The 12,098-nt window shown below is 43.0% G+C and overlaps 1 protein-coding gene across 1 annotated transcript in view; it reads left to right on the top strand.

Annotated features, from left to right (window-relative positions):
• Window positions 1-7,825: 7,825 nt before the first annotated feature.
• Window positions 7,826-12,098, top strand: part of GNE (glucosamine (UDP-N-acetyl)-2-epimerase/N-acetylmannosamine kinase) — a 32,031-nt gene continuing 27,758 nt past the window's right edge. Inside the window, exon 1 of the mRNA XM_072155264.1 lies at window positions 7,826-8,170. Coding sequence (XP_072011365.1) covers window positions 8,129-8,170 — 42 coding nt within the window. The 5' untranslated portion in view covers window positions 7,826-8,128. The remainder of the gene's footprint in view (window positions 8,171-12,098) is intronic.

The following is a 12,098-nucleotide window of genomic DNA, read 5'->3' as shown; positions in this document are numbered from 1 at the left end:
TATATATTTATATGGGGGGCCGTATTCTGTTTATTCTGGGGGGGCTGTATATATTTATATGGGGGGCTGTATTCTGTTTATTCTGTGGAGCTGTATATATTTATATGGGGCCGGATACTGTTTATACTGGGGGGGGGCCTATAAAAATAAAATATATATATTCATTAGGGGATGCTATATATTTACATTAATCAGGGTAGCACTCTATATAAATTCACATGTAACATAATAACAGGGTGGGATATATTAGTTATAGGATACCATACTTAGGATTACTTTGCATCATGTAAACCAAATGTTAGGGGTCTGTATTAATAAATTGGGGGTGTTGTATATTGATGTGCTGTGCATGCTATAATTCCAGTAGAATATATATAATAATGAAGGGATGTTTTATATGTGGGGAGAGTGCGGTTAGTTGTGTTGTGAGGGGTATATATTAATTAGGAGCACAGTGTTGTTATCCAGGAGACTTTATACTGTAAGTGACTTTGGTATTTTTAGGGACGACGGGTGGAGATGCTGCACGGAGCTGAAGATATCCGGCTGTGAATTCAGCATTGATACGTCATGGATTGGAGAACCCGGAATAAAGTCCTCCTGATGGAAGAGATTGTCATCTATAAGGTACTAGATGCCACTAATGCCTCTCAGAACCTGTAGTCAGTCACACAGTGTCAGGGAGCTGTCTGTAGGGATGTTACTTGGTAGTAAAGTTTTCAGCATTTACTGAACAGGGAGGGGGGGGCAGCATTTTAATATTCGCCTCAGGCGAATCGGCCCTGAGTGCAACAGTATAAATTGAAAACAAAAACAAACCCAAAACAAAATAACCCATGTTCTTATGTATCGCAGACTGAGATAAGTACAAACACACAAGTCTGCCGACAGCAGACCACTTTGAAAAAAGGCAGCAGAAATACAGTGATACATGTGCCCCATTGTCTCTCAAACCTAAAGACTTAAAAAACTGAACTGAAATATAGACAAAGGAGACCCATGTACTAACCATCTATCGTCCTTCTCCTCTGATCCATACTTCTTTAACACTGGACAAGCTGGACAGTGCTCCTGCTACAGGAGTGGGTTGCACCACTGTCTCACCCACACATACTGACCATTGTTGGCGGACCTGCAGCCACCCAGCATTTTTAATTCCCCTGATGAAGGTTCCACGACGAGTGGCACTGGAAACGCGTGGGGAAGGACTCGGCAATTGATGTATAGGGCATACTAGGGTAATTTTTGAACTGCAGGGATAGTTTGGGACCGTCCTTGTGAGGATGGGAGCAACATTGGGACGAAAGGGTGATTCAACTTAGGGCACAATAGGGGCACTGCAGTCATCTTTTTCCAGACCTAGAAGTGCCCAGGACGGATCATCCTCACTTCTCCCACCGTGACTACGAGATGGGTGAGATCTATACTTTTTCTTACGTGCACTGGTGTAGACAGTAGAGTCACCTAATGTTTAAACCCTCCATGTGTGGCTTGGTAATACCTGCAGTTCCCTCCTGCTCAATACTCATTGAATTTATGCATAACCAAATAGACCAGTGAGACAATTCTGGTGGTTGAAAGTATTCATTTATTTTTTAACATTATATTATTAAACGTTATATTTTAATCTATATGCCTTCACCATATTGTGTTTAGATTAAGAAATGTGGCAGGTGAATTTGTGAGCCTTTGAAGAGGCCATAGGCAGTATAAGTAGCACAGACTGCCGTTTTCAGTTGTGATTATTCTGGACAAGCTGGACCATTAAAACACCCCAGCAACAACCAAGTCCCTTTACCCTTCCTGGCAGTCTACAACTTGCACATACATATCAAAACAGAATCCCAGTGCTACACCCCCCCCCCCACACACCAATGCCACTAGGTTTCTTTGTGCCAGGAGGGACTAGCTTACAAACCTGAAGGCATAGGTAAATGCAGCCTGAAATAGGGAGCCTCATAGCCATCTGAGCAAGCAACCTCAGTAACCACCTACTGCCTCTAAAGAAACTACATATTCTAATGTCACTTCCAGGTGCAACTCATTGTTTCCAAGGAAATGAGAACTATCAAAGCCTAATCAAACCTCCCAAGCTTTGTAATGTAGACTTCTCAATCAGGTTTAACAGTTCTATTCCACCAGCTCCCATTATAGGTCTGGGCATGACTCCCCTTCTCTTCAAGCCACCGGATGCAACTCATACAACAGTGTCATCTGGAATTGAGATAAAGCATCTGCTACTTTATTACAGACACCAAGCATGTGTTCTCTAAATCTCTAAAACGAATATTCCCCTGCATGCCACGTAACACCAGATGTTTAAATAGGGGTAAAACCGGAAGACAATTTGATGGATTAATGACCTGCACCACCACCATTATCTAACCAGAATCTATCTAATCCTCTTGTAACTCATTGCTTTAACCCATATTTCTACTGCTGCCACTATGGGAAATAATTCAAGTAATGTCATATTCTTTCTCAAACCAATGTTATGCCAGCCAACCAGCCAGGAAGACCTGCAACATGCTGACCCAAAAACTGGCCCACGACTGATGGTATAGCAAGAAACTGAATGCAGATTCAATGTTCGATTTTGCAAGAAAAGCGATCAGACCTGCTGCCGGCACAAGCTGTTCTGCCACGGGTAGGATATAGCAACATTCTCTTTTGCTTTCCTTTAAGTACTGATTCATCCTTTGGAAAGGAGAGATGGTGTATTAAGTGAAATTTACTGCTTATTTTCTTTGGTACTATGCCCAAAGGAGAAACATGGAGATTTCCAAAAGGGAATTGTCAAAGCAGACATTTATATATTTATTTTGTTTTTTCCCTAACCACTTCATAGTGTTCTTTTTATTACTTTCTAATTCTTTACAGCTAGCTGATAATCTAAAGTTCAGAAGGGATTAGGAAACTATGTGAAAAACCAAACAGAGGTTTTGCTTCCCATTTCCTGGGATACTGAGTGATTCATATGGGTGGCTTTGGAAAACCAGCCCACTTTCGGTGACATGGCTAAACGACAATGAAGCTGTTTGTCCTAGCGCCACCAAGCTGAATGACCAGGCAACTTGCTGGGGCTAAAAATTGTGTCAAAATAGACAAAGAGCTCCACTCCGTTTTCAGGATAGCGACAATATAGTGAAAATATGAGACAGGGTTGAAAACCTTGCAATCTTCAGTACCTTGAACTTATGCTATGAACTCTCAAAAAGCATCCTTTTGTCAATGGTAACATGGTCGACTGACACCAAAGAACAAATATTAACAAACTGTTTTCAAATATTGTTCCTTGATGTCAGATGGAATATGTGCCTAAAGTGGCTACCCCACAAAAAGAGAGAGTTGCATAAAGCGAAGCCAGAATGCATAAGTACTAATATCCAAGACTTGGACGGTACTCTCACTGCATGCTCACCTCGTGCACAATTGAGATTCCAAATCATCGAAATAATAGACCCTCCAAGTCGAGAAGGAGACATAAATTGCTTAGGAGAGAGGCACACTGGATTCATGAATTGGAACCCAGAGGTTTAAATAGAGAATGTGAAATAAACAGATTGTAATGTATTATTTATAAAAAGTCTTCTGATTCTTCTTTTTTTAGATACAGAATGCTTTGCCGTAAAATATAGCTATGGTATTGTTACTTTGCTTTGTGATACACTAACTATTGTACATGTATACTAACATCGGTATTTGTTTACCGACTAACATCAATAACTTATCTTGTAATATATTCACATTAACATGTTAATATGCCAGTACATACATATTTTATCGGTCACTACTAATATTTATGCAGTTATATGCTTTTCATTTTTCTTTAACTAAGAAGAATTGCTGTACATTCTGTATTTGCTTATACCAGTGATGGCGAACCGTTTAGAGGCCGAGTGCCCAGGCCCGGCGTCAGCACCCGTCTGACCAGGGCAAGTGCCGGAGCTCCAAAGGGGCCCACCCACCACGGTCTATTACATGCCCGCGGCCCGCTCCCACTACCATCCTTGAATGCAGGCCGCATAGGAGGTGGACGGGCCCCCTGCCCTACCCACCTCACGTGACCTGCCCCAACCTACCCACCTTTCCTGTGAAGCGGCGCACCCTGCGCCTCGCGTCAGGCCCGGCCTTCGCGTTCCGAGTCCTGTTGGCCTGCACAACTCGTGTCTGGCCGGCCTGTGTGCCTCATGTCCGGCCTGGCCCGTCCGCGCGCTGTCCACCTTCTCCTGTGCGGTCTCCTTCCTGAGCTTGCCACCATGTTCCCACCAGGGTAAGTATAGTTGCAACATATGTAAATGCATGTATATGTGTTTGTGTATATATGTGCTGTATATGTGTTTTTTTGTGTATATATGCTGTATATTTGTGCTTAGGTGTGTATATATGCTGTATGTCTGTGTGTATGTGTTGTATATACTGGATGCGTGTGTATATATGCTGTATATCTGTGTGTATGTGTTGTATATACTGAATGCGTGTGTATATATGCTGTATATCTGTGTGTATGTGTTGTATATACTGGATGCGTGTGTATATATGCTGTTTATCTGTGCGTATGTGTTGTATATACTGGATGCGTGTGTATATATGCTGTATATCTGTGCGTATGTTCTTTATACTGGATGCGTGTGTATATATGCTGTATATCTGTGTGTATGTGTTGTATATACTGGATGCGTGTGTATATATGCTGTATAGCTGTGTGTATGCTGTATATACTGGATGCATGTGTATATATGCTGTATATCTGTGCGCATGTGTTGTATATACTGGATGCGTGTGTATATATGCTGTATGTCTGTGCGTATGTGTTGTATATACTGGATGCGTGTGTATATATGCTGTATGTCTGTGCGTATGTTCTTTATACTGGATGCGTGTGTATATATGCTGTATATCTGTGTGTATGTGTTGTATATACTGGATGCGTGTGTATATATGCTGTATAGCTGTGTGTATGCTGTATATACTGGATGCATGTGTATATATGCTGTATATCTGTGCGCATGTGTTGTATATACTGGATGCGTGTGTATATATGCTGTATGTCTGTGCGTATGTGTTGTATATACTGGATGCGTGTGTATATATGTTGTATATCTGTGCGTATGTGTTGTATATACTGGATGCGTGCGTATATATGCTGTATGTCTGTGCGTATGTGTTGTATATACTGGATGCGTGTGTATATATGCTGTATGTCTGTGCGTATGTGTTGTATATACTGGATGCTTGTGTATATATGCTATATGTCTGTGCGTATGTGTTGTATATGCTGTATATCTGTGCGTATGTGCTGTGTGCATATATTGGATGTGTAGAGTTCACTGTTAAAGGAAACCTACCACTTGACGTGGCAGGTTTCAGAAGAAAACACCGAGCACCAGCTCAGGCTGAGCTGGTGCCGGTGCTTATTTTTGTTAGTGTTTTAAACCGCGGTATTGCGGTTTAAAACACTTTTTAAACTGTATAGCCGGCGCAGGGAGGTACGCGCTCGGCGCTTACCATGTGCGCGGCTCTCCTTCACTTCCTATGTAGCCGCGCGCAAGGTCACGCGCATGGTAAGCGCCGAGCGCGTACCTCCCTGCGCCGGCTATACAGTTTAAAAAGTGTTTTAAACCGCGATACCGCGGTTTAAAACACTAACAAAAATAAGCACCGGCACCAGCTCAGCCTGAGCTGGTGCTCGGTGTTTTCTTCTGAAACCTGCCACTTCAAGTAGTAGGTTTCCTTTAAGGGGCCCACGGAGGCTCTATCGCCCAGGGGCCCAATGAAACCTGGAGCCGGCCCTGCGAGTGCCCAAACTGCAACCCAAAACCCTGCTTATTTATTGAGAGGTGCCAACCAAAAATTAAAGTAGTTTCTTATTGCTCCCTGTTCAACAACTTTCAATCATATTGGCCTCCTGAGGACAGCAACACAGTAGAAAGATGGAAAATTTTCATCATTTTAGCTTCTTTCCAATTGCCCTCTGGGGCCAGCAGGAGGTCCTCCAAAAATAATCCGACCCTGTCTAATTCTCCCTCTTCCTGCAGTCCCAAGTAGCAAAGTAAGTATCAAAATATGACTGAAAGCAGCAGGAAGCAGGAAGATTCTTTGAGTCTTGTCTGGTGTTCTGGGGCGATGGAGTGGGTGCCCACAAAAAGGGCCTCTGAGTGCCGCCTCTGGCACCCGTACCATAGGTTCGCCACCACTGCCTTATACCATTGTATACAATGGGGTCGATGATGGATCACGTGATCGTTATACTCTGTGACGTGATATGGGGTGTATAATGTGATGAACCGGAAACTGTTTTCTCATGTGACTGGAAATGAAGACCTTATGTGTGCTATTTATATTTACATGATAAATAAATGACTGATATTTCGTAGTGTCGGGACTTGAGCTGAGCCCACCTTGCTAGAAACATAACCCACTCTACCCAATCACTGACCTCTCACAAGCAAACGTTTTACTAATGAAATAAAGTCTCTACCTGAAACGTTACTTTTTGTAACTCAATTATCTAAGCAGTTTTTTTGCCACCTCTTGGCTCTGTGGGTACCTCTGCTGGGCTGGCTGTAGCAGGAACCACTGTCTAAATTAATGATGCGTAGTCCGATTGACACACTGCTGACTGATCCCTCTATGACTCCCTAGGACAGTGATGGCAACCTTTTAGAGACCAAGTGCCCAAATTACAAGTAGAACCACTTATTTAAATGTAAAGTGCCAACATGGCAATTTAAGCAGTATCAGGTTGCTACCTGTTTTGTCACTGCTTTTAACTGTATCTGCATCCTGCGGACACCAATACAGTTAAAAGAAAAAGGAGGAATTCAAATAATCATTGTAGCTTCCTTCCAGGGTCCCCTGGAAAGGAAGAACTGTGGGGCCCAGAGCAGGAGCTCCAATAATAACGCAGCCTTGTCTGCACCTCCTTGCTCCTCCTGTAGTCCCAGGCAGCTAAGGATTTGTAGCTTCAAAATAGCCCTGATCACAGCACATCCTGGGTGGCCAGGGACAGTAGGAGAAGATTTTGAGTCCTTTCTGGAAACTCTGTGCTGGGGTTATGGTCTGGGTGCCCACAGAGAGTGCTCTGAGTGCCACCTCTGGCACCCGTGCCATAGGTTCGCCACCACTGCCCTAGGATATCTCTTAGGCTACATTCACACAACTTTCGGGGCGACGTATGTATGGCCGCAAGCCTGCGGCAATGGGCGCACGGAGCAATATGGTGCCGCACGTATAGTGCTCCGTACACGGGGAAAAAATAGAATATGCATTGCTCCATTGCTGAGAACGCATACGTCCCTGTGCATGTAGCCTTACAGAGCCTGTTATTGTGTTTTCAACGCTTCATGGCAGAACTGCTTGAAGAGGTAGCACCATACCATGATGATGTATATGACAACCTAAAACGCCTCCTATGGTGTCACTGGTGGTGCCTTCTCCCACTTCTGGGACTTCTTGTGTCTAAATGAGGAAAAGAGAGACAGGGAACACAAAACTTTGTGGGCATGGCTACCATCCCTCCTACTTGACTGCAATCTATCTCTAGGTAAAAGAAGCAAGTTTGGCTGCAATGTGACTGTCAGTGGACATTTTTGCATTGACTCCTTCCACACTATCAGCTGCACCAGGACTAGCAACAGTATGCTATGGAATGATGATACACTTATACCGAGGATGCAGCATAGGGAAAGAACCTCTGCCCCCTCCCTCTTGTCAGATGGATCAGCAATCCCTTCCACATACACACTCCCTGACCTCAGCCCCTGCCACAGTGCGATGCCCTGCTCCCTCCTCTTCTGACGTCTGACACTCCCCCCGGCCTCCCGTGCCATCCTGTGTTGTCCTCAGCTCCATGCTAGTCAGCCATGATTCCAGAGCTGCACAAGAGGGAGGGTGAAGCATCATCTTAACACTGACCAATAGGGGCGGCACTGCCTCCTGCTTCCATACCAGCACAGCGTTAACCCCTTCAGTGCTGTGGCTCATCTACATAGTGGGCGGGGTCTCCTCCTCCGTAAGAATGGAGTACAGATGCCAATCAATGGAATACTACATGTACGGCCAGTGATACGGGGAGCGACCGGGAGGAATCCGCCGCACAGGGCACTGCACGTAGCCTCTCATCAGGATGGACAGTAATGGCCAATCACCTCGTATGCGGGGTCCTCATGTAAGTCCCATCTATTGTCACTAGACCCCCTGCTGCTCAGGCCTGGGGAGAAGGGATGTTGTCTACATGTCAGTTATCTAGCTGTGTTGTAGTGATCAGCCACGTCCCTGCTATTCACTGCCAAGAATGGGGCTGATCCATCCATTGTCTCATCGCTGGTCATTTCCTTCTTCTCATGCCATGTGAAATGTTCATTTGACCATCTCTGAATTTGGGGAAAACATTTGACATGAGTGTGTGTGTGATTGTGTGTATCATTTATCTATGATCATGGATAGATACTCATACAGATATGATCATAGATAGATACTCATACAGATATGATCATATATAGATACTCATACAGATATGATCATAGATAGAAACACATACATAGCTAGAAACATATACATATACCATATAATCATAGATAGAAACAAGTACATATATAATCATATATAGATGCACACATAAATGATAAAAGATAGACAAATACATATATGACCATAGTACCAAGAACTATCTGTGATTATACATATACTGTATAATCATAGATAGAAACAAGTACATATATAATCATAGATAGATGCACACATATATGATAAAAGATAGACAAATACATATATGACCATAGTACCAAGAACTATCTGTGATTATACATATACTGTATAATCATAGATAGAAACAATTACATATATAATCATAGATAGACGCACACATATACGATTATAGATAGACACATACATATATGATCATAGTACCAAGAACTACTGTGATTATACATATACTGTATAATCATAGATAGAAACAAGTACATGCAGTAATCATATGAACACCTCATCATTTTGTGGGACCGTTGATGGTTGTGCTCCACAGGACACAGGTTGTCACTTTAGTACCTCCATGTGAGAGATTCTCGGTACAGCTGATGAGAGCATAGATGGAGCATGATTTAGATAATGTACTTTTCTCTATCTCTGAAATGTATTACAGTAATATATCGGTAATAAATATGGTGGAGGTACATCATCAATAACATCAATCCTCAGTAACTAGGTCCATATGCCCCTCTTTTATTAGAAATAGGAAGGAAAAGGCCACTTGTGACATGTTTTCCATGAACTGTGCAGTGCCTCACCTGAAAGCCCATAAAATGCATGTCATATTTCTACACCGAGATATGCAGTTTTATAAGGTCACACATCAGCCAAGTGCGCAGGTTTGAGTGTGGAGTCGTAGCTGTATAACTAAATAGCTATAGGAGCAATACTGTGATACAGCTCGGTACTTCTATAATGGACTCACAGTATTATAAATCTGTACATGTCTATAAAGACTCTGACCTATATTGTTACATTTTGTACTGGAGATATACATCATGCCTCCAGTTTACAAACAAGGCAGTGTAAGTTCTTCAGCCAAGGGCTTGTACTGCTTATCCAAGCGGAGAAAGAAGTGCTCCTGACTCCCTGAAAAAGCACAGGAATATCCATCACATGGACTACTATCATATGTACAGCTCAGGAAGTGAATATTAGAGAAACAGGATGTACTGTGTATAGGGTCGGTGCATAACCTGCACTTCTTCCTCCACTATGTGTACTTTAAGCCACTTGTTGTACAGACTTGTTGTGGGCCATTTTTTTACTTTCGGCCACATGTATTCCTGTAAAAACTGAAATCATTCCCTGAACTCTGTTCTCTTCAATCATGAAAGGGGTAAAGTGATGGAATAAGTGTTTTTCCTGGAGTGTTGCTTTAAGTAATGCTAATGAAAAATGAGAAGCACTTTTTAGGTGACAGCAGTGGCAATGAGTTCTGCTATAAGGCAATATGCCCCACTCTCCTTTGTTTAACCTATAGAAATTCCATCTCATACTTCTATTACCTCAATTGCTCACTGTGTACTAAGAATTTAGATAACAGGAGACAGTGGCTATTTTAAGCGTAGTCAGCAGAATGCAGGTGCAATTTGTAGTACTCTACCTGTATGCTATCCATGAAGTAAGACGAGTGCATGATAAATGTCACTATATTCTCCATACATAAAAGAGAGAGAGACATCAGCAATATTTTACTGGTGAGAGGAACTGCAAGTCTTCTTAGGTCTCCACTGCTGTATTTTTACACTTACTTCATAGCTCAGAGCCTCTTGCTTTCAAAAGGCTTGTTAAAATAAACTGAAGGATATTAAAGGAAATTTACCATTTTAAAAAACTAAAAACACCTACTCATACTTATCTACGCTCCTCTTCATCTTGACTGGTGTGACCAGTGTCTTTCGCTAAGCTTGACATGCTGGGATCACCTACATAAGAAACTTAGAATAAGCAGCCTGGAGCTCGGGGATAAGTTGTCCCACACTCTGGGCTGCTAATTATGCATGCCTCCTTTTCGTGATATCACCTCCCTTTCCTATGCTGGTATAGAGAAGGCGAAAAAGGAGAGACCAAAAAGCGCTCATAGAGTAGTTTTTCTTAGTGGTATTTAGAAAATGGTGAGGTGATAAGAAAGAGGCTCACCAGATAGAGTTGTGCTTGTACCAGGCACAACACTAGTGGAAAGCATGGAGAGTGTATCATATGGTGCTGCCAATCAACTGTCAGAATACAGTTAGCCACACCTGTCTGGATCAGAGGAAATCGCTAAATAGGTGGTAGTCAATGCGCCGCACACTGGTAGTGAATGGATTCCGGAGTATTCTTCATAAGAAACTTTTATTTGTAGCTCAGAAACACAACGCGTTTCAGAATCTCAAAGGATTCCTTTTTCAAGTGGGAAAAGGCTGAAGGCCTTGGGCGCTGTCGCTCTGGCAAGGTTTACAGTGCCCAAAGCCTTCAGCCTTTTCCCACTTGAAAAAGGAATCCTTTGAGATTCCAAAACGTGTTGTCTTTTTGCGCTACAAATAAAAGTTTCTTATAAGGAATACCCCGGAATCCATTCACTACAAGTGTGCTCCGCGTTGACTACCACCTCTTTAGCGATTTCCTATGCTGGGGGAGGGAGGTGGCATCATGAGGAGTGAATTCACGCCTCCTGTGGGATAGATACCTCTCTCTCCCATGTTGGAGAGGGAGGTGACGTCACACAGAGGTGTGCATAATTAGCAGCCCAGATTTTGGGACATCTTATCCCCGAGCTCCAGGGTGCTAATTATAAGTTTCTTTTCTAAGTGGTCAAGATGAAGAGGAGTGTAGGTATGTGTATGTGTTTTTTCATTTTGGTTAATTAATGGTAGATTTCCTTTGAGGAAATACTCATAAAAATAAATGTTTTAGGTTTTGTTAAAGGGGTTGTCCAGGATTTTCACAAATTTTATATCCGGCTTGGAGAGCTATACAAACTTATACTTACCTTATCTGGTGCTCCTGTCTCAACCACTGCCTCTTGCCTGCTACGCATTAAGACTGAGCTGTGTAAACAAACAGAGTCCAGCAGTGACACCCTTGGAGAACAGGAGCATGAGAGGCTGCCATGTATTTTTTTGTTTGTATAGCCCCCCTTTAAGATCTATCCTAACAGGCGTGATTGGATGACTATTCTGTTTGTATGCCATCTACCTGATGGTAGATTTCACGTTGGAGAAGGATCAGTCACGTTGGATTTTACAGGCATGGTTGTGTTATCTCTTCACCTTTGCCCAGTGTAAATACGAGTATGTCTGTGTGGCTGAGACTGCATGTGTTTGGGGAAGTAAAGACAAAGAACTATTAGCCAGATATTTTGCAGTGTAAGGGTACATTCACACGCGCTATGCACGCCGTGCGCTGGAGGTGAGGAGGAGGTGACCCCTCCTCCCTCCACAGGAAATAGCGGCACACGGCCGCACATCATCCGAAAGATAGAGCTTGCTCTATCTTTTTAATGGTGTGCGGCCCGGATCGGTGCCACACATGTGTGGCACCGGATCCCCGCTGTGCCGCTATTGCCGTCTATGGGGATGTACATG

The sequence above is a fragment of the Engystomops pustulosus genome, chromosome 1 (assembly GCF_040894005.1).
Source record: "Engystomops pustulosus chromosome 1, aEngPut4.maternal, whole genome shotgun sequence".
Classification (NCBI taxonomy): Eukaryota; Metazoa; Chordata; class Amphibia; order Anura; family Leptodactylidae; genus Engystomops; species Engystomops pustulosus.
The sequence above is the reverse complement of the archived record's forward strand: the minus strand, read 5'-3'. Positions and strand labels throughout refer to the sequence as shown.